The sequence below is a fragment of the Nerophis ophidion genome, linkage group LG14 (assembly GCF_033978795.1).
Source record: "Nerophis ophidion isolate RoL-2023_Sa linkage group LG14, RoL_Noph_v1.0, whole genome shotgun sequence".
Lineage (NCBI taxonomy): Eukaryota > Metazoa > Chordata > Actinopteri > Syngnathiformes > Syngnathidae > Nerophis > Nerophis ophidion.
In genome coordinates, this window is record NC_084624.1 from 12,812,643 (window position 1) to 12,836,922 (window position 24,280).

At 41.0% G+C, this 24,280-nt stretch overlaps 1 protein-coding gene across 1 annotated transcript in view; it reads right to left on the reverse strand.

Annotated features, from left to right (window-relative positions):
- The window catches only part of hfm1 (helicase for meiosis 1), a 53,658-nt gene extending 29,633 nt beyond the window's left edge, over window positions 1-24,025 (reverse strand). The window contains exons 1-15 of the mRNA XM_061921093.1: window positions 23,930-24,025; window positions 23,711-23,850; window positions 22,158-22,392; window positions 16,639-16,967; window positions 13,263-13,304; window positions 13,102-13,172; window positions 12,894-13,026; window positions 9,308-9,459; window positions 9,157-9,234; window positions 8,918-9,073; window positions 7,563-7,763; window positions 5,085-5,173; window positions 4,937-4,980; window positions 3,782-3,883; window positions 482-627 (exon numbers count right to left, since the gene is read on the reverse strand). Of these exons, the coding sequence (XP_061777077.1) occupies window positions 482-627; window positions 3,782-3,883; window positions 4,937-4,980; window positions 5,085-5,173; window positions 7,563-7,763; window positions 8,918-9,073; window positions 9,157-9,234; window positions 9,308-9,459; window positions 12,894-13,026; window positions 13,102-13,172; window positions 13,263-13,304; window positions 16,639-16,967; window positions 22,158-22,392; window positions 23,711-23,850; window positions 23,930-24,009 (1,998 nt within the window). The 5' untranslated portion in view covers window positions 24,010-24,025. The remainder of the gene's footprint in view (window positions 1-481; window positions 628-3,781; window positions 3,884-4,936; window positions 4,981-5,084; window positions 5,174-7,562; window positions 7,764-8,917; window positions 9,074-9,156; window positions 9,235-9,307; window positions 9,460-12,893; window positions 13,027-13,101; window positions 13,173-13,262; window positions 13,305-16,638; window positions 16,968-22,157; window positions 22,393-23,710; window positions 23,851-23,929) is intronic.
- Window positions 24,026-24,280: the final 255 nt, after the last annotated feature.

Here is a 24,280-nt window from a genome sequence, read left to right on the forward strand (position 1 = left end):
GTGGTATCTCTTTAAATATCCTTCTTGAAAATGGCCTTACAAATATATACCTGCCACCTAATCAACGTTTTGTTCTCCTTCTCTGCTATCCTGGTATGGCTACGACGCAACACTTCCTGCTACTTTGAAACTTGTGAATGGATACTCTCAAACTCTGATTGGCTATCGCAACTGTCTACCAACTGTATGTCCCCGTTCACTTACAGCACACGGACGCCCGCATTGTTGATTCTGAAAGCTTCAGGCAGATTTCGCACAGCATGGCAACATAAGCTCGCAGAGTTTTGATTGGATACAAACTAAAACTAAAAACAACAGCACTGGAAGGAACATAATATTACATGAAGGAGAATACGAATACTCTTAGATATTTAGGGCAGGTAAATTAAAAATGATTGTATCTTTAATTATGATCATGATTTCTGGTTATGTTAGGCCAGCAGAGACCGCACACCACTGGAACAGATGTTGGTCACATTACCTGTGGTCTTCCAGCTCGGCCTATCATTTGCAGCAGGTCAGCCTCACAGTACTCTTCACAGGAGCCGGCAGAATACTGCATGGTGGACTTGATCACCACTAAATGAGCTGGCAGGTTCACTCCCATGGCTAGAGTGCGCGTGGTAACTACAGGATCAGAAAACACACACCGAGTCAGTTGTCAAAGCCGGAACCATAGAAATGAAAGCTGAAATACAGCCACCACTTCAGCAGTCTGTTTCAGGTATTATCAAAAAGTAATCTGCCAATTACACAGCGAATGCCAGGGGTGTCCAAAGTCCGGCCTGGGGGCCATTTACGTCCCGCAGCTAATGTGTTTACATAAAAAAAATACTCTTACAAAAAAAACATGAAAACTAACTAACACTGATAACACAAAGCTGCCATGCAAGCTGCTTTTTACTGTAAAACTGTCACTGTTCAAAAATAATAATAAATTAAAATCAAAGTTGTTATGAATTATTAAAGTGTGTGAAGTGAATTATATTTATATAGCGCTTTCTCTAGTGACTCAAAGTGCTTTACATAGTTATCTCAGTTACATTTAAACCAGAGTGGGTGGAACTGGGAGCAGGGAGGTAAAGCCCAAGGACACAATGGCAGTGACTAGGATGGTGGAGTCTGGGCTCGAACCTGCGACCCTCAAGTTGCTGGCACGCTCTATCAACCGAGCCACGCCAACCCTATTAACCTAATTACAGCTCAAAATATTCACATCAAATAGGGAAAATACTCTATGATTTGTGTTTTTGCAATAAAAACATTTTATTATCTATTTGTTTGTATCTTTACAAAAAAAGCATAGAACAATAAAAACAAAATATAAACTTTTTATTGACGGCTAGCTCTGAAGTTGATCTAGAGCAGGGGTGTCCATTAGGTCGATCGCGAGCTACCGGTTCATCGCAGAGGTTGTCAGTCTATCCCCAGCCAGGCATTAAAAAAAATAGTTCTTAAAGTTAGCGATCATCAATCTTCACTACAACGTCACTTGATTGACATTCACAGCACCCGAGGATCTTGTTAGATGGCGCTAGTTCCCTTGGCAGCAAAACAGGCCCAGAGCATAATACTACCACCACCATGCTTGACCGTATGGTTGGTGTTCCTGGGATTAAAGGCCTCGCCTTTTTTCCTCCAAACATATTGATGGGTGTTGTGGCCAAAAAGCTCAGTTATTGTTTCATCTGATCCCAAAACTTTTCTCCAGAAGGTCTTATCTTTGTACATGTGATCAGCAACAAACTTTAGACAAGCCTTAAGGTGTCGCTTCAGGGCTTCCATTACAAAAAAATACATTTTTATGTCAATGGATAGATCTGGAGTTGATCTTTAGATATTTAAGCTTTGAAAGTAATACAAATATCACCTGACTTCTTTTTAACACTTTAATGCAGACCTGGGCAAATTAAGGCCCGAGGGCCACATCTGGCCCGCCGGACATTCCCAAATCATTTTTTTAGATTTTTAAAATGGAAACTTTAGCGGCCATTATGATGTGTAGTGATCCATCCATCCATTTTCTACCGCTTATTCCCTTTCGGGGTCGCGGGGGGCGCTGGCGCCTATCTCAGCTGATGTTTTCTAATAACGGTAAGTCTTGAACTATACAAAGTATTTCAATGGTTGGAATCTGCGCTTATGGATGATATACCAGTTACTATGGTAATCTAATTAGTTACTATGGTAATCTTCGTCACAGCAGCTCAGACGAGGCACCAAGCAGTGTGGCCGGGAAGCGTTTCCACAGACGCGGAAAGAGCTTTTCACAACAAAGTTCTAAAGCTTAGTGATGTATCAGATTGTAGGTGAATTTTGCGTTCGTATTTCACTGTTTGTTGTATTTTTGTTGCGTTTCACTTGATTGTAAAATATGTCGATCGAAAGGGGGTGTGGCATTCATATTTTGTCAATATTCAGTGTTTTATCGTTCAAAGAAAAATGTAAAATTACATTACGTTTTTAAGGCGGTCTGTCATAACGTTTTTAGCATTCAATCAGACATTGAAGTTTTGTATTAGTGTTCCTAAAAATAGATATAACGGCCCCCCAGAGACATTTTTTTCTCTAAATGTGGCCTCCGAGTCAAAATAATTGCAAAGGCCTGCTTTAATGACTGAAATCCTTTGGGTCCCTGGGAGCTCTAAGGTCAGTGGTCCCCAAACCTTTTGACTCGGGGGCCGCATTGGGTTAGAACAATTTGGCTGGGGCCCGGCCCGGGCTGTATGTATGTATATGTATATGTGTATATATATATATATATATATATATATATATATATATATTTATATATATATATATATATATATATATATATATATATATATATATATATATATATATATATATATATATATTAACATGCACACGCATATACAAGTCTCCAAAACATTAACCACCATGTTGCTACAATAAAAAACAAACAAACGAAAATATAAAAAGTGGTACTGTTTTTATAGTAGACACACACACACACACATATACATATATATATATATATATATAAATATATATATACACACATACATACATACATATACATATATATATATATATATATATATATATATATATATTAACATGCACACGCATACACAAGTCTCCAAAACATTAACCACCATGTTGCTACAATAAAAAATAAACAAAGGAAAATATAAAAAGTGGTACTGTTTTTATAGTACACACATATGTGTGTGTATATATACATACATAAATATATATATATATATATATATATATATATATATATATATATATACACACACACACATAAATATATATATATTCCTCGCGCACTAATTGACTGAAAGAGCGCGCACTTGCCGCTGATGATGTCAACTTATCGATGGGAAAATGCATTTTTCGACAATATGATTTGACTGAGCGGCTAGGAGACACAACAGGTAAAATGGATTAGAAAAGACAGATTTTAAAAAATAAAAATGAAAAATAAAATAAAATATATATATTTTTTTTTTAACTTGGGACTTCCCGCGGGCCGGATTTTGGACGCTAGCTGGCCGTAGTTTGGGGACCCCTGTCTAAGGTCTACAATAATTATTGTATTGCTTTTGAAAAAGAAAATATCCAAATGGCCCCCGCACGCTTTCCTTTTTCAGTGTGCGGCCCTCAGTGGAAAAAGTTTGGACACCCCTGGTGTTTGCGATACATTGAGCGGAAAGGACTGTCAATGTCATTTTCGCTGCTTCTGAAGTCATATTCAAAACAATGTAGATTATTATTCATGGAAATATGGCGGCGTTACATAACTCTGTCTTACAAAGGACAGGCAGGTCTCCCAGAGCAAAGGTTTTTTCTATCAGTTTTCGGTCAGACACATCAACACCAGCGTGGTGGTACCCGACTCCAAGCATCACAAGATCTGCACACCGAATATATGAAAAACATTGTTATAATAAACACACATTATCATACCAAAACTACTGTGGACAACAGATAATTCATTCTGAGAAAATGATAGATTTAAATGTATTATACATTTACTAGTCTCTGTACAAATTTGAAGGATATTTGTAAAAAAAAACTGTCAGGAATATTAGTATCTAAGTCAGGGGTCGGGAACCTTTTTGGCTGAGAGAGCCAAGAATCCAAATATTTTAAAATGTATTTCCGTGAGAGCCATATAAACATTTTTTCAACACTGAACCACTAAATGTGTGCATTTTTAAAAAAGACCAACATTTCTAGAGTATAATAGGTGTCTTATTCTTTGTAATAATATTGTTATTCTGAAGCTAACTGTGGAGGGGGCGTGGGCTGAGGGCCTGCAGCGAAGCGGGGTGTTGCCATGATCGGCCTCGAAATTAGCGACAGATGGGTAGATGGCCCACCTTTGCCTTGTTATCTAATCACCTGTCGCTCTGTTATAAGCAGCAGCCAGGAGGAGAGACCGGGTTGGGGCTGGAGTCAGAACGCGAGAGAGAACGAAAGAGGAAAAGACAATTGCTAGGAAGCAACTGAGAGACTTATTGAAAAATAAAATAATATTGTAACCCTGAAACAGGCTCTCTTGTCTGTGCTTGGTGGTCTGAAGAACTCCCAGGAGGGCAAGCCCCACACTAACCAATAATAAATACATAACTTCTTACCATTAACGCAACTTCTTGAACAGGTGCGGTAGAAAACGAATGGATGGATTCAAAATGCATGAGAATTTTTTATATTTTGAGCGTTATTTTTAACACCGTGATTACAAGTGGAATTATTCATTACTTATCTTGTTACGCAATGTCAGCTCAGATTTATCCGAGAGCCAGATGCAGTCATCAAAAGAGCCACATCTGGCTCTAAAGCCATAGGTTCCCTACCCCTGATCTAAGTCCTCAAATTTGTTGTTTTGTTTCAACAGATTTTAATTAACTGGAAGCCAAGTATAAACTCTACATATCTTTCACCTGATCGAAAAAAAACTCACCTCTCAATTTTGAATCTACAATGGCCTCTGCATATTTTTTCAACCTGTGGGTCAAGAAGGTCAAGTAATGAGGTTAACTTAAGCAAATACATATCTTCAAGCGTTGTTGTATGCATGAATGTGTCATTTCAGTAGAGTGTGTATGCACCTTTGCTTGTGTTCAAATGCCATGATAAACTGTGTGTCCTTAGCCAGAACTTCAGCTGACTGCTGGGTTCCCTTCCTCGTGGAGCAAAACTACAAAAGAGGATGGTAGTTTTTCCAAATTCGTCTTACAAAACAAGACAATATTTGTTCTACATTGCACAATATAGCATATCCCCACTATTTACTGGAGTCAAAATTCAAAACCCCTCACAAATAGCAAAAAAAAAATCATATGATGGGCACATCCATAAAATTGCATATTTTTGATTCTTTATCCATCCATCCATTTCCTACCGCTTGTCTCTTGTTTTGCGAAGGTGCTAGAGCCTATTTCAGGTGCATTCGGGCGGAAAGCGGGGTACACCCTGGACAAGACGCCACCTCATCAAAGGGCCAACACAGAGAGACAGACAACATTCACACTCACATTCAAACACTAGGGACCATTTACAGTAGTGTTGCCAATCAACCTATCCCCAGGTGCATGCTTTTGGAGGTGAGAGGAAGCCGGAGTACCCGAAAGGGAACCCACGCAGTCACGGGGAGAACATGCAAACTCCACACAATTATTTACATTCAGTTCTGCATATCAAGCAACAAATTAAAAATATAGTCTACAACAGTGATGGGTTACTGTAACTTAGTGAGTGTCTGGAACACTCAATATACGTATTGACAATGCGCTGATACTGTAATAGTGTTTCATAACGGTCATCCGCCATCTGCTGGATTAAAAAAGTCACCACTGAAAAAGAATATTTAGCTAATTGTTTTTTAAATTACTTTCTTAAAAGAAAACTGCACTTTTTTGGGGAATTTTGCCTATCGTTCACAATCATTATGAAAGACATCACAAAGGACAGATTTTTTTTAAATGCATTCTAAATAATAAATCAATGGTAAATGGGTTATACTTGTATAGCACTTTTCTAATTAACGTAAATAAAAGTATGCTTACAGTGAAGCCAATGGGAGCTCCATTATTCTGGCCATAAAACTTAATAAATAACCATTCAAAAAGCACCAACAATATTACATCTACATTTGGTGACTTGAATATTAACAAGTATTTGTGATATTGTTATTATGAGTGCTAACAAAGACAAACTATTTTGATGATCAATCCTGCGTCTTATATTTACATCATCGATTGGTCTGCTGGTTACCGGCTTCCTTGCTCCCTTTAAGTCTGCCATTATTTTTAATATATAAATCGCCCACTTCATTATTCTCGCTTCCCTTCTCCGACTTTCTCGTCATTTGGGATGTCTGTTGTGATTTCCATTCCTGGTTCCATGACCTGCCCTATCTTGGCTCTGATTAGCCAGTCCCTACTGTTTTGCCCAAATCTTAACCAATAGTGACTCATTATAGTAAACCAACCATTCATAGATGTTCTAATACATAAACCAACTAATCATCATTGATGTTTCCCGTATAGTTTGTCCCCTGCCCGTGGAGTTTTTAAGTTAAACATTTTTAATGGAAAACCATAGTTTACAACTACTGGATTATCAAAAAACGTATCTATTAAGGAAAAACCGTAGTTGTTGGCAGGTATTGCAAAGTGACGGATCAAGATTTTAACACACGTTGTAGGTCGAAAAAAAGTAAGCAAAACGAAAAATATTATTGTAATTTTTACAAAAATTAAAAAGACAGATTTCGGACTATAGACGGAAAAATCACATGCCTGTGTCAAATTATTATCCATCTGGAACAGTGGTTCTTAACCTGGTTTCGATCGAACCCTAGGGGTTCGGTATGTCGGCCTCAGGAGTTCGGTGGAGCCTCCGCCGCGGAGGTAAAAACACACCCGACTCATGGTATAAAGAAAAACTTCTCCCTATTGGCGTAAGATACGGCAACAGCAGAAGTCCCACTGATTTGCAGGTGTGTAATTTGTTGTGAGTTCATGCACTGTGTTGGTTTTGTTCTTTGAACAAGGTGATGTTCATGCACGGTTCATTTTGCACACCCGTAAAGAAAACATATACCTTGTCTTGAATTTGAAAAAAAAAAAATTGTTATTTTTTACTAGAGAAGGGTTTGGTGAATGCGCGTGTGAAACTGGTGGGGTTCGGAACCCCCAACAAGGTTAAGAACCACTGATCTAGAACATATTGAATGTTCCCCCCTGTGGTAGATTACCTGCTGCAGCACTATTTTTCCACAGCAGATGGCGCCATCAACACACTTTTTAGTCAAGGTAATTGGCCCTAGTGTGTGAATGTGAGGGTGAATGTTGTCTGTCTATCTGTGATGAGGTGACAACTTGTCCAGGGTGTACTCCGCCTTCCGCCCGAAAACAGCTGAGATAGGTTCCAGTACCCCCCACGGCCCCAAAAGGGTCAAGCGGTAGGAAATGGATGGATAACATTAAAAAGGGAATGATCTTTCATTCAAAGCACTGGAAAGAAATTTGGGTGGGGGTGCAAAATATTTGGGGTTCTTACATGAAAAGAATAACCTGACTCACCACGAGAGCGGGCTTCTGGTCAGAATACGTCTGTATGATATTGGCCATCTTATAGTTGAGAGACAAATCGAACTTGAACTCCGTTTGGTTTGTGCTGCAGGGGAATCCCAACACCACTTTCCTCAGCTTCACCGGGCGGTAGCTCTCATCTAAGTCCAAACATGTCGCTGGACCCGTGTCACTGGAGAGCCAGTCTGCTATCTAGGAGATAACAGGAAGGGATTAGTCACATGCTACATATTGGGTGTGCGTGTATATTTTATATATATATATATATATATATATATATATATATATATATATATATATATATATATATATATATATATATATATACACACACATACAGTGGGGCAAAAAAGTATTAAGTCAGCCACCTGACTAAAGTTCTCCCACTTAAAATGATGACAGAGGTCTGTAATTTTCATCATAGGTACACTTCAACTATGAGAGACGGAATGTGAAAAAAAAATTCCAGGAATTCACATTGTAGGAATTTTAAATAATTTATTTGTAAATTATGCTGGAAAATAAGTATTTGGTCAACTATTTAAAGCTCTCACTGATGGAAGGAGGTTTTGGCTCAAAATCTCACGATACATGGCCCCATTCATTCTTTCCTTAACACGGATCAATCGTCCTGTCCCCTTAGCAGAAAAACAGCCCCAAAGCATGATGTTTCCACTCCCATGCTTCACAGTACATATGGAGTTCTTGGGATGCAACTCAGTATTCTTCTTCCTCCAAACAGGACGAGTTAAGTTTATACCAAAAAGTTCTATTTTGGTTTCATCTGACCACATGACATTCTCCCAATCCTCTGCTGTATCATCCATGTATCCATTTTGGTATAAACTCAACTCATCGTGTTTGGGGGAAAAAGAATACTGTGAAGCATACCTACTGTGAAGCATGGGGGTGGAAACATCATGCTTTGGGGCTGTTTTCTGCTAAGGGGACAGGACCATTGATCTGTGTTAAGGAAAGAATGAATGGGGCCATGTATCGTGAGATTTTGAGCCAAAACCTCCTTCCATCAGTGAGAGCTTTGAATGGTTGACCAAATACTTGTTTTCCACCATAATTTACAAATAAATTCTTAAAAATTCCTACAATGTGAATTCCTGGATTTCTTTTTCACATTCTGTCTTTCACAGTTGAAGTGTAGTTATGATAAAAATTACAGACCTTTGTCATCATTTTAAGTGGGAGAACTTGCACAATCGGTGGGTGACTAAATACTTTTTTTCCCCACTGTATATATATATATATATATATATATATATATATATATATATATATATATATACATACATACACACACACAATATATATATTATTCATGATGTTCTTACATCCGTAATATTGGGTATAGTGGCTGACACAGCCACAAACCTCATAGAGAGCTCTGTGTCTGGGTTCTGGGCCTTCCTGTATGCATGCACAGCCTTCATTCTGCTAACCACCACTTCTAGAGTGGCACCACGAGTTGCATCCTTGACGACATGAACCTATAAGAACACATTTTATATCATTCAAATGAACAGCATCCAATTAGCACATCTTTTTTTAAAGGTGGGATGAATACGCTGACCTCATCTATAAGGAAGAGTCTGACTAACTGCAGCAGGCAATTATCCCTCCACTTTCTTGTCATGCTGTCCCATTTTTCCTGTGGGACAAAAATATCCTCCTCATATCATGTGTGGTACTCGTGTCTTTTATGTTGCATTGCCGTCACACACTGGAGTGGTGAGAATGATGTGGGAGTCCTGAATTTCAAAGAAGTCATCGATCTCTGTGTCGCCCGTCAGCTCCTTGCAGTTGAGCCCCAGAGGACCAAACTTCTTTGTCCAGCTCTCAAAGCACTGACTGCAGAGAGCTTTGATGGGAGCCACTGGCAAGCAGAAAAAGTCAATGTAGATTGTGTCTAAACCTGGAAAAGAGCTGTTTCAGTAGAAATTGTATTTGGAATGCTGAAAATCTGAAGCCAAACGGTAACGCAGGTAGCATGCTGGCCAGATAACGTCAACAATGTCAAACAAAAAAATACAACTTTTAGGTGCATGCTTGCAAAATTAGCTACAAAAGCCAGGATGGAACATTGCCAAAAGTTAGCATTCATCAAGTACCAAAATGTATGACTTTTGTGGTGTGGAAGATAATATAATTTCCCCTATGTGTGTAAAAATATTTTTTGCAAACCAGTATTTAAAGTCTGCCAATGATGTGTGGTTGTTGAATGGTCGCTGGTGTCTGGAGCTCGGCAGAGTAACCGTGTAATACTCTTCCATATCAGTAGGGGGCAGCTGTTAGCTAATTGCTTTGTAGATGTCTACCAAAAATAAACAAAAGGTGAGTGCCCCTAAGAAAAGGCATTGAAGCTTAGGGAAGGCTGTGCAGAACAAAACTAAAACTGAATTGGCTACATAGTAAACAAAAACAAAATGCCAGACGACAGCAAAGACTTACTGTGGATCAAAGACGGCGCCCACAAAGTACATCCGGACATGACATGACAATCAACAATGTCCCCACAAAGAAGGATAAAAACAACTGAAATATTCTTGATTGCTAAAACAAAGTAGACGCGGGAAATATCACTCCAGGGAAGACACGAAACTGCTACAGGAAATTACAAAAAAAGATAAAAACTCACAAAATAGGAGCGCAAGACAAGAACTATAACACTACACACTAGAAAACAGCACAAATGTCCAAATACGTCAGGGGGTGATGTGACGGGTGGTGACAGTACACCTACTTTGAGACAAGAGCTATAGTGATGCATGCTTGGTTATGCTTTAAAGTCCATCCATCCATGCATTCATCTTCTTCTGCTTATCCGAGGTCGGGTCGCGGGGGCAACAGCATAAGCAGGGAAGCCCAAACTTTCCTTTCCCCAGCCACTTTGTCTAGCTCTTCCCGGGGGATCCTGAGGCGTTCCCAGACCAGCCGGGAGACATAGTCTTCCCAACGTGTCCTGGGTCTTCACCGTGGCCTCCTACCGGTTGGATGTGCCCTAAACACCTCCCTAGGGAGGCCAGATGCCCGAACCAGCTCATCTGGCTCCTCTTCATGTGGAGGAGCAGCGGCTTTAGTTTGAACTCCTCCCGGATGGTAGAGCTTCTCACCCTATCTCTAAGCCCAGCCACCCAGCGGAGGAAACTCCTTTTGGCCGCTTGTACCTGTGATCTTGTCCTTTTGGTCATAACCCACAGCTCATGACCATAACTGAGGATGGGAACCTAGATCGACCGGTAAATTGAGAGCTGTGCCTTCCGGCTCAGCTCCTTCTTCACCACAACAGATCGATACAGCGTCCGCATTACTGAAGACGCCGCACCGATCCGCCTCTCGATCTCACGATCCACTCTTCTCTCACTCGTGAACAAGACTCCGAGGTACTTGAACTCCTCTACTTGGGGCAAGATCTCCTACCCAACCCTGAGATGGTACTCCGCCCTTTTCCGGGCGAGAACCATGGACTCGGAGGTGCTGATTCTCATCCCGGTCGCCTCACCAGATTAAGCTATCAGGACCACATCATCTGCAAAAAGCAGAGACTTAATCCTGCAACCGGATCCCCTCAATGCCTTGACTGCGCCTAGAAACTCTGTCCATAAAAGTTATGAACAGAGTCAGTGACAAAGGGCAGCCTTGGCGGAGTCCAACACTCACTGGAAACGTGTCCGACTTACTGCCAGCAATGCGGACCGAGCTCTGACACTGATCGTACAGAGAGCCGACCGCTCCCTGTACGATGATGTAACGCTCCCTGCTTTAAAGTCATAGCCAACAATTGCGACAACGAATTTTTACTGCCAACTAAGTTTCGTTTTTTAACCATTTCTGCTGGTGGTGTGTCTCCGCATTTTTTCAACGCAAAAAATGTGTCTTGGCTCAAAAAAGGTTGAAAAACACTGGACCAGAAGGCAAGCATAGGCTGGCTACTTTTGACATTTACAGTATGGACATACATTTGGGGCTTCACGGTGGTAGAGGGGTTAGTGCGTCTGCCTCACAATACGAAGTTCCTGCAGTCCTGGGTTCAAATCCAGGCTCGGGATCTTTCTGTGTGGAGTTTGCATGTTCTCCCCGTGAATGCGTGGGTTCCCTCCGGGTACTCCGGCTTCTTCCCAATTCCAAAGACATGCACCTGGGGATAGGTTGATTGGCAACACTAAATTGGCCCTAGTGTGTGAATGTGAGTGTGAATGTTGTCTGTCTATCTGTGTTGGCCCTGCGATAAGGTGGCGACTTGTCCAGGGTGTACCCTGCCTTCCGCCCGATTGTAGCTGAGATAGGCGCCAGCGCCCCCCGCGACCCCGAAAGGGAATAAGCGGTAGAAAATGGATGGATGGACATACATTTGAGCCCTATATATTTAATGTCACACACTTTTCTGGTGATATTCAATCCTGCGAAATCCTTAGAATGGACTTAGATGTATTTGTAAGAAGTTAAATTTTAGATAAACATTGATGTTGCAGAGAAAGAAGCACAAAGTGAACATTGGTTATTTACCAGTCCACAATCAAATCTATGATGTTCTTTTAAGAAAAGTCTATATTATTTATTACCTATGACAAGTGGTTCTCGCCCGGAAAAGGGTTGAGTGCCATCTCCGGGTTGGGGAGGAGATCTTGCCCTAAGTGGAGGAGTTCAAGTACCTCGGAGTCTTGTTCACGAGTGAAGGAAGAGTGGAGGTCGACAGGCGTCTTCAGTATTACGGACGCTGCATCAATCCGTTGTGGTTGAAGAAGGAGCTGAGCCCGAAGGCGAAGCTCTCCATTTACCGGTCGATCTACGTTCCCATCCTCACCTATGGTCATGAGCTTTGGGTTATGACCGAAAGGACAAGATCACGGGTACAAGCAGCCGAAATGAGCTTCCTCCGCCGGGTAGCGGGGCTCTCCCTTAGAGATAGGGTGAGAAGCTCTGTCATCTGGGAGCAGCTCAAAGTACAGCCGCTGCTCCTCCACATCGAGAGGAGCCAGATGAGGTGGTTCGGGCATCTGGTCAGGATGCCACCCAAACGCCTCGCTAGGGAGGTGTTTGGGGTACGTCCGACTGGTAGGAGGCCATGGGGAAGACCCAGGACACGTTGGGAAGACTTTGTCTCCCAGCTGGCCTAGGAACGCCTCGGGATCCCCCGGGAGGAGCTGGACGAAGTGGTTGGGGAGAGGGAAGTCTGGGCTTCCTTGCTTAGGCTCGACCCGACCTCGGATAAACGGAAGAAGATGGATGGATGGAAGTGTTTCAAGAGAGAACGCTAATTGTCCCACACAAGCACAGTTCTTTTTGGACAATTTTCAAACAAAGGCTTACTATAAACAGCTTTGACATCCCTCCAGGGCTCTGAGGTCTCCATCAGCAGGTGAATTATGGCCAATTCAAACAGAGCTGTTTTACCAGATCCGGTCGGAGCACATGCAACAAAGTTTGTGTCCGTATAAAGAACCTATGGACCAAAATAGATACCTCTCTCAAAATTAAATTAGCCTTCTAGGTGATACAAGACAGTAAAACTACTTACATCATCGAGAGCTTTGGACTGGACATAGTTGAAAAAGGGGAACTCGCCAAAGACAGGTCTGAACTTAGCAGCTGTGTCAGCACACTTCAGGAAATATTTGTGAAATCCTACAAGTTCATTCAGATGTTGTTATATTTTTTCTGCTTACTGAAAAAGGATACGGATTTCAGAGACTGGCCGCAAAATGTCCGATCCCGAAGAGCCTGGAAAGCACACATTTCAAGCGTCCTAATGTCAACTTCAGTTCGCTCTCTATATAGAGAGTATGGCCAACTTGCTTTCAAGGTTGGGACCAAACATGGCGCCCTGTAGTCACCTGAGGGGCTTTTGACCAATCATTTAGGACAGGGGTGTACAAAGTGCGGCCTGCAGCTGATTTTTAACGGCCCGGGGCACATTCAACAAACACTAACAAAAAAAATAACCAGAAGTTAGGGTTGGGCAATATGGCCTTTTTTTAATATCTCGATATTTTTAGGCCATATCGCGATACACGATATACATCTCCATATTTTTCCTTAGCCTTGAATGAATACTTGATACATATAATCACAGCAGTATGATGATTCTATGTGTCCACATTAAAATATTCTTCTTCATACTGTATTAATATATGCTCATTTTAAACTTTCATGCAGAGAAAGAAATCACAACTAAGTCAATTGACCAAAACTGTATTTATTAAACAGTTATTAAGCAGGCGACTTTTTAAATGATGCTACATATTAGCAGTAATGCTACTTTTGGTAGAAACGCTTTTGCCATTTAGGAGTTATCTCAGAATCCCGTATTTTACTAATGTTTTCCAATGTGTAAAAATGTGTAGATTAAATATTACATTTCAACCTTTCTGTCAACGAAGATTTGTGTCAGCTTGCGACACATAGTCATTTTCATAGTAGGCTAATGTAGCCACTTACATATGTTGCCTTTATGATAACACGTATATAAGACTTTTAAAATAATTTTGATAGTAGGCTAATATCGCCAGCGCCCCCCGCGACCCCGAAAGGGAATAAGCGGTAGAAAATGGATGGATGGATAGTAGGCTAATATAGACACTTACATATGTTGCCTTTATTATAACACGTATATAAGACTTTTAAAGTCATTTTGATAGTAGGCAAATATAGAAATTTATATCATGTGTTGACTTGATTATATAATTTACAGAAGGCTTTTCATTTTTTGCAGCTCCAGACAGATTTTTTTTTTTTAATTTTTGGTCCAATATTTTTGGTCTTTCAGCATTTTGGGTAGCCGACCCCTGATCCTGAGAGAGGAAAATTAACACTTTTATGCCCTTTTGGATTCCTAATAACTTTAGTAGGAAATTTTTTCTTCAGACAGTCATTGCTCAAAAAAAAACGTAATTAAAATTAACGATATGAATTATTGACCCATTTAAGGTTCCAAATACTTCACATCAAATTAGGGCTGGGCGATATATCGATACACGTGGTATATCGTGGATTTGTCTCTGTGCGATATAGAAAATGACTATATCGTAATATTCGAGTAGACGTTCTCACGCAGTTGTTTTTAGCTGCTCTCCTCGCTCTTTCCTGTGTCTCCTTCTCACAGACAAGCTGGCGCACATTCTTACTTGCGTCACATACTGTCACGTCATACGTCACAAACGTATACTCCCTCGCCCAAAAGGGGTAGCAACGTGGCTAAAGTTAGCTGTGATGCTAGCGGGTTGTTGTGAGAGAAAGATGGTGCGACTCTTGTAATAAATGAAGGCGGGCCAGGAAAGTACCCGCACTCTTTTACTAAGAAGCCACGCTGTTGTAACACGTGGCTTGGCATTGTTTTGCTGAAATAAGCAGGGGCGTCCATGATAACGTTGCTTGGATGACAACATAGTATGTTGCTCCAAAACCTGTATGGACCTTTCAGCATTAATGGTGCCTTCACAGATGTGTAAGTTACCCATGCCTTGGGCACTAATACACCCCCATACCATAACAGATGCTGGCTTTTCAACTTTGCGCCTAAAACAATCCGAATGGTTATTTTTCTCTTTGTTCCGGAGGACATTACGTCCACAGTTTTCGAATATAATTTGAAATGTGGACTCATCAGACCACAGAACACTTTTTCACTTTGCATCAGTCCATCTTAGATGAGCTCGGGCCCAGCGAAGCCGGCGGCGTTCCTTGGTGTTGTTGATAAATGGCTTTCGCTTTGCATAGTAGAGTTTTGACTTGCACTTACAGATGTAGCGACCAACTGTAGTTACTGACAGCGGTTTTACAAAGTGTTCCTGAGCCCATGTGGTGATATCCTTTACACACTGATGTCGGGTTTTGATGCAGTACCGCCTGAGGGGTCAAAGGTCCGTAATATCATCGCTTACGTGCAGTGATTTCTCCAGATTCTCTGAAATTTTTGATGATTTTACGGACCATAATGGTAAAATGTCTAAATTCCTTGCAATAGCTCGTAGAGAAATGTTGTTCTAAAACTGTTCAACAATTTGCTTACAAATTGGTGACCCTCGCCTCATCCTTGTTTGTGAATTACTTAGCATTTCATGGAAGCTGCTTTTATACCCAATCATGGCACCCACCTGTTCCCAATTAGCCTGCACACCTGTTGGATGTTCCAAATAAGTGTTTGATGAGCATTCCTCAACTTTATCAGTATTTATTGCCACCTTTCCCAACTTCTTTGTCATGTGTTGCTGGCATCAAATTCTAAAGTTAATGATTATTTGCAAAAAAAAAAATGTTTATCAGTTTGAACATCAAATATGTTGTATTTGTAGCATATTCAACTGAATATGGGTTGAAAATGATTTGCAAATCATTGTATTCCGTTTATATTTACATCTAACACAATTTCCCAACTCATATGGAAACGGGGTTTGTAGATCCACAATGGACTGGCCTGTCATTGTTATGTTAGATCCACTTTGGACTGGACTCTCATAATATTATGTTAGATCCACTATGGACTGGACTCTCACAATATTATGTTAGATCCACTATGGACTGGACTTTCACAATATTATGCTAGACCCACTCGACGTCCATTGCATCCGGTATCCCCTAGAGAGGAGGTGGGAGGGGGGGTTACCCATATCTGCGGTCCTCTCCAAGGTTTCTCATAGTCATTCTCATTGACATCCCACTGGGTTTTGAGTTTTTCCTTGCCCTTATGTGGGATCTGAACCAAGGATGTCGTTGTGGCTTGTGCAGCCCTTTGAGACACTTGTGATTTAGGGCTATATAAATAAACATTGATTGATTGACATGGTGCCAAGTTTGGTCCCAACTTTGAAAGCAAGTTGGCCATACTCTTTATACACAGCTCTGGTCTCTAGTGTTCTTTTCTGCCACCGTGTGGCCAGTGTGTGGCATTACAACCATGAAGTCAATGTGGGAAGCTCACCTCCAACCACCTCATCACACCAAAGGCTTATTGTTCTCACTGCACTAACATGCTGGACAGCGATAAAGGGCTACATTGTTTTTGTAGAGTGTGTGTGTGCGTGTGTGTGTGTGTGTGTGTGTCATTGCAGTGCAGCACCTTGAATATGGAGCGGCTGAGGCGTCATGGCCGTTACCAAGGCTCTCTTTGTGCCCTTCACTTCTGCATCTGCCGCCTGCCGGGGGGGGTAGAGACTCCATGTAGACGAGCCCAGGGGCCGGGGGCGGGTGGGTGTCTTTGAGGGGGAAGGAGGAGCGGCCTGGCTAAATGTCACCGGCGGTGGCTGATGAGGAGGCGGGGGCGCCGTTACCGTGGCAACCACGGGGGGGAAAGTTTGAGGTCTGGATGTTGTCTGGCGACCGCTGCTGCAGAGGTCGTTTGGGTTGGACGTGTCACCGCCACTGCTCAGCACAGGAACCGTGAACAAGCTGTTGTAGGAGGGGCCAGAGAAGAGAAATACTTTTTTGTCAGCTTATTTGACAGCAGGCCTTGTGCAACAGTAGTAACCTTGAGACCACTGAATTTGGGAGATGGGGGGATAACGGGGGTGTATATATTTTAAAGTATTTCTTATATATATATATATATATATGTGTATATATATATATATATATATATATATATATATATATATATATATATATATATATAATACGCCCATATCTGCACTGATGCAGGGAAATAAATAGTACTTTAAGGGGGCTCTAGACGAGGCCTGGGCAAATATTCTGACCCGGGGGGCCAAATTTAGAGAAAAAAATGTGTCTGAGGGCCAGCATATCAGATTTTTAGGAACACTGATTGATTGATTGAGACGTTTATTAGTGGATTGCACAGTACAGTACATATTCCATACAATTGACCACTAAATGGTAACTTATTTTAAATTGTATTTTTTTAATTATCTTTTTATTATTATTATTACTATTTTTTATACTGTGACACTTTGAGGTTGTTTGCTCAACAAAGTGATTTTTTACTAATAAAATGTATTATTATTATTATTATTATTACCTGAATAAGTTTTTCAATTTGTTCAGTCGGGGTCCACGTTAATCAATTCATGGCAATACCACAAATTATACATTGGCTGGGAATCAAACCCAGGTCAATTGCTTGGAAGCTATGCTAACCACTATTCCACCAAAGCCTGGTATAATACTAATACAAAACATCACAATAATGTCTGATTGAATGCTAAAAACGTTATGACAGATCGACTTAAACAATGGAATGAAATTTTACATTTTTTACTGAATGAGACACCCAGAATGTACGTGATAGTAAAGAATGCGGGATTTACAATATTAACTATGAACGATAAAACACTGAATAATGACAACATATGAACATCACACCCCCTCTCTATCCACATATTTTACAGCGAAACGCAACAAAAATGCAACAAACACAGCGAAATATAAACATCCATCCAACAATCCATTCTCTACCACTTGTCCCTTTTGGGGTCGCGGAGGGTCGCTGGAGCCTATCTCAGCTGCATTCGGGCGGTAAGCAGGGTACACCCTAGACAAGTCGCCATCTCATCACAGGGCGAAATATAAACATGAAGGGTAAAAAAAAAAACACTTACCGTATTTTTCGGACTAGAAGTCGCAGTTTTTTCATAGTTTGGCCGGGGGTGCGACTTATACTCAGGAGCGATTTATGTGTGAAATTATTAAAACATTACCGTAAAATATCAAATAATATTATTTAGCTCATTCACGTATGGGATAGACCAAGGGTGCCCATTACGTCGATCGCGAGCTACCAGTCGACCGCGGGGGGTGTGTCAGTCGATCTCCAGCCAGGCTTTAAAAAAAAATAGACCTAAAAATTAGTGATCATCAATCTTCACCAAGACGTCACTTAAATGACATTCACGGTACCGGAGGGTCTTGTGAGATGACGTTGGCTGCTGCAAGATCATTATTATTAAAAATGACCGAGAGGAAGGCGAGAAACACTTTTTATTTCAACAGACTCTCGCGCCGTACCTTCCGTCAAAACTCTAAAGGCCGACTGCACATTTCCTATCTTCACAATAAAAGCCCTGCTTCATGCTGCCTGTGCTAACTAAATACAGAGTCTCGGAAAACTGGCGTGCACAAGCGATCCCTCAGAAAGCTGGCGTGCACATCGCTTGTGCACGCCAGCTTTCCGAGACTCTTATTTTGTTAGCGCAGGCAGAATGAAGCAGGGCTTTTATTGTGAAGATAGGAAATGTGCAGTCTGCCTTTAGAGTTTTGACGGAAGGGACGGCGCGAAAGTCTGTTGAAAAAGAAAGTGTTTCTCGCCTTCCTCTCTGTCATTTTTTCATAATAATGAACTGGCAGCAGCCAGCGTCATCTCACAAGACCCTCGGGTGCCGTGAATGTCAATCAAGCAAGCTACGGAATTTGCCGCCAATGTTTTTCTTGTAAAGTGTATGGAAGCTGGATGAATTAGATGCCAAAAACCAACCACTTTCATGTGGTATTGTACAGAAAGGACAACTTTTTTTCTCCTCCATTTGAAAATGTGGGCGTTATCATCATTACTGTCTGATTCCAATCAATGCAAGTCATCAGAATCAGGTAATACACCAACTTATATTCTTGTCTTCGTGAAAGAAAGACATCTATATGTGTTACACATGCTTGTATTATCATTAAACACATTTAACTTGTTTACAAAAATGTCTCTTTCATAAATAAATAAATATAAATGATATATATAAATGAGGTAGATCCCCTCGAGTTGGTCAATTGTAAAGTAGCTCGCCTGCAGAAAAAGTGTGGGCACCCCTGGGATAGACGTATAAGATTTCATGGGATTTAGTGATTAGGAGTGACAGATTGTTTGGTAAACGTATAGCATGTTCTATATGTTATAGTTATTTGAATGATTCTTACCATAATATGTTACGTTAACATACCAGGCACCTTCTCAGTTGGTTATTTATGCATCATATAACGTACACTTATTCAGCCTGTTGTTCACTATTCTTTATTTATTTTAAATTGCCTTTCAAATGTCTATTCTTGGTTTTGGGTTTCATCAAATACATTTCCCCAAAACCTGCGACTTATACTCCAGTGTGACTTACAGTATATATGTTTTTTCCATTTTTATTATGCATTTTTGGCCGGTGCGACTTATATACTCCGAAAAATATGGTGTGTGTGCCCCAGGACAGGGCAATTATTTTGACTCGGTGGGCCAAATTTAGAGAAAAAAATGTGTCTGAGGGCCAGCATATCTGATTTTTAGGAACACTGATTGATTGAGACTTTTATTAGTAGATTGCACAGTACAGTACGTAATCCGTACAATTGACCACTAAATGGTAACACCTGATTACGTTTTTCAACTTGTTTAAGTCAGGGTCCACATTAACCAATTCATGGTAATACCACAAACCACGCTTTGGCCGGGAATCAAACCCAGGTCAATTGCTTGGAAGGTAGCTATGTTAACCACTATACCACCAAAGCCTGGTATAATACTAATACAAAAAATCACAATAATGTCTGATTAAATGCTAAAAACGTTATGACAGATCGACTTAAAAAACGGAATGAAATTTTAAATTTTTTTACTGAATGAGACACTCAGAATGTACGTGAAAATAATGAATGTGGGATTTACAATATTAACTATGAACGATAAAACACTGAATATTACCAACATATGAATGCCACACCCCCTCTCCATCGACATGTTTTACAGCGAAACGCAACGAAAATGCAACAAACGCAGCGAAATATAAACATGAAGGGTAAAAAAAAAAAACACTATCTGATATATCTCTAAGTTTAGAACTTTGCTGTAAAAATCTCCTTCCGAGTCTGTACCTTACACCCACATTTCAGGCTGGCAACTCTGGAAACACTCTGTGGAACGCTCACCACCCACTAGAGATGCGCGGATTGGCAATTATATCATCCGCATCCGCGTCACCAAAATAGTCACCCACCCGCCGTCCACCCGAACCAACATTTTATCGGGACCGTACCCGCCTGCCAACCGCCCGCTGAATTACATCAGAGGTTGGCCACCTTTACCACTCACAGAGCTATTTAAAACTGTTTCATAGAGTAATGTAGTCAATTGGAGCAGCTAATGTTCTCCCAACTATTCAATAGCGTTCATCCTGATGACAAGAATATGGGCGTACTGTGAAGCCATTGCCTTAACACCTTCAACTACATGTACGAACCGATTGTTGGTCCAGCAACATGTTGTGTGCCGCTTCCGCAATCACACGTATGAGATTGAAAGGCATACTGGGTGACACAGAGTACACTGATGGTTGTGATATAAACAACTTTAACACTTACTAATATGCGCCACGCTATGAAGCCACACAATACAAGATTGACAAACACATTTTGGGAGAACATCCTCACAGTAACACAACATAAATGCAACACAACTAATACCCATAATCTTTTGTATTCATGACACTTCCTGAATATATTTTACACCCCCACGCCCCCAAAACCGCCCATCTTACCGACGCACGGGAGGGTGCATGTTTGGGGTGTATAAAATAGAAAGGTTGTGTCATGAATACAAAGGATTATGGGTATTTGTTGTGCTGCGTTTATGTTGTGTTACTGTGAGGATGTTCTCCTGAAATGTGTTAGTCTTTGTCGTTCTTAATTGGTGTGGCTTCAAAGCGTGGGGCATATTACTAAGAGTGTTAAAATTGTTTACATCACAACCATTAGTGTACTCTGTGTCACCCAGTATGCCTTGCAGTCGTGTGCGTGTTGTCGCGGAAGCAACACACAACATGATGCTGGACTGACAAGCAGATCGTGTGTGATGTTGAAGGCGACAAAGCCAATGGCTTCATAGCACGCACTAATATTTAATATCCAGGTGACTGCCGGCAGTCATTCAAGAGAATAATAGCATCCCCTATTGACTTCTTCGCTTTATGACACGGGTCTTAAATGGCTCTTTGAATGTTTAAAGATACCGATCCCAGAACCATGTATATCAAATGTCTCCGGATGTTTCAACCGCCACCCGCCCGAATCTAATTAAAATATATTTTTTCGTCATGTCAACCGCCCAACCCGCGGTTTACCCGCGGACTACGCGGATGAGACCGCAAACCACGCATCTCTACCACCCACACTGCTTGGTGCCTCATCTGAGCTGCTGTGACTTACATTACCATAGTAACTAGTATATCATGCAAAAGCGCAGATTCCAACTATTGAAATACTTTGTATAGTTCAAGACTTACGGTAATTTGAAAACATCGCTGTACATCATAATGGTAGCTACAGACCCCCGGGCCTTAATTTGCCCATGTCTGCTCCAGACCATCGCCTGAAACCTTGAAGTGCCTCTAAGTCACTTGATTGCAACCTAACAAAACTCTACACTCACTCTCACTTGTTTTTAATGCTACGCTCAAGCTGCTCGACCGTCGTGTCAATAAAGCCGCCAAGAAGAAAGACGGACGTGACGTCATATACAACCCCGCTATTGCAGTAGCAAATACATTAATGAATTAAAACTGTCAAAAAAATCCCCATCCCCCAAAAGTAACACATTTGCCAATATGTGCATTGGAATAAGGATGTCATTTGGAATTAAGATGCACTGCCACTTGCCTTCTCCGCGGGGGTGAATCTTTACTATTGCCCACAGATAAATATTTAATGCCGATGGATCCTTGATCAGCGTCCGGCAGACTTTCATCTTCAGCTATGGCGTCGAAGCCTTCACCTCCCCAAAGGCCATTAAATCCGACGGTACTGCAGCTGCCATTTTGGATGTCCTCATTATCTTTTTCAGCGCTGTGTAACCTGCGGAAAATGCCAGCTGATCCTTGTTTTAGTGGGAAACCTGTTAATTGTAAAGGAGAGGTTTGTATTGATGTTATGTTATTTATGCAAAGTAAAAAGCTTTCAAGCCTAATCAAGCAGGAATGTTGGTGCTAGGGCTGGGCGATATATCGATATACTCGATATATTGCGGGTTTGTCTCTGTGCGATATAGAAAATGACTAAATCGTGATATTCGAGTATACGTTCTCACACAGTTGCTTTTAGCTGCAGGCATTACACCTGAGGCTCTTCCCACTCTTTGTTGTCTCTCCTTATAACAGAGACGTAAAACAAGCGCACCTTCTTACATACGTCACATACGTATACGCCCTCGCGGAGCAGAGAGGTAACGGCTTGGGTAACGTTAGCTGTGGTGCGAGTGGTAATACGACAGAAAGAAGGTGCGAATCTGGTGACAAACGAAGGAAGAATTAATTCCCAAGAAAAACAGCAGGGGGTCCATCGTCTGGCGGTGGATTGGCTTCAAGTGGGAATATGTCAAACCGACAACCGTAATTTTGCAATTGTGGGTCAAAAGCGTTGCTAAAAAAAGTAGCATTACTGCTAATATGTAGCATCATTTGAAAAGTCACCTGCTAGAGAATGAAGAGTGCTTGAAACTCCGCATGTCAACATCTCCGTTCAGTACCACACCAACAAAATGCCGAGGCAACCATTTCCACATCAACATCATATGAAAAAAATAGTCAACAACAGAAGGAGGTAACGTCCGCAGGAACTTACCAAATAGCGAAGGACATACCCTATTTGATTTCCTATTATACAGCTCATTTTTATTCGACAGTTATTGATATATCTTGTGTGACATCATGCACTAAAGTGCACTTTTTTTGTTTTAAACTATTGTAGTGGTGTTCTGTACAAAAACTGCACTTTAATTTAGTCTTGTTTTGATATGTCATCTTACTGACATCATGCACAAAAGTGCACTCATAGCTTGTTTTAAAATGTCTCTGACAATCTTGCATTTTCTGTTTTGTCATCCACTGCTCAATAACTGTTTAATAAATACAGTTTTGGTAAAGTGACTTAGTTGTGCTTTCCCTCTCTGCATGAAAGTTTAAAATGAGCATATATTAATGCAGTATAAAGAAGAATGTTTTAATGTAGACGCATAGAAGCATTATACTGCTTTGATTATATGCATCAAGTGTTCATTCAAGGCTAAGGCAGAATAGGGCGATATATATCGTATCGTGACATGGCCTAAAAATATTGCGATATTATAAAAAGGCCATATCGCCCAGTCCTAGTTGGTGCGTCAATTTAGTATGATTTTATGCAGTTTTATGCAAGTTCAGTGAAAAGGAAATTACCCCTTGATCCAGAACATGACGTACTGTACAGGGCAGCCAACGACTCAGCCTCTTCCTGCATAACCTGAGTGGCTGGAATCTGTGAAAGAGATGGAGGTGCTTCCAGCTGCCATGGATCGGCCTCCCGGTGCAGTGGCTTTCTGTTGATGACAACCCAAAATGGTAACTAAACTTACGGGTGACGGGAACATGTTTCGGTGCATTTTTCTTTGTACTTACATTGTGTGGACGGTGGGTTTCACAAAAAATAGATTGTCCAAGGACAAGGTGTAGTCATCTGAGTTGAATGTCGCATTCATCGTCGATTTAGGGGGTGTCGCTACCAGGTAAGAATAACATTGATATTAAACACATAACCTATAGTATTTTGCTTTTCGGCTGCTAGACTTTTGACAAGAACAAGAAAGTTTGATCATATTACGCCTGTACTGGCTCACCTGCACTGGCTTCCTGTGCACTTAAGATGTGACTTTAAGGTTTTACTACTTACGTATAAAATACTACACGGTCTAGCTCCAGCCTATCTTGCCGATTGTATTGTACCGTATGTCCCGGCAAGAAATCTGCGTT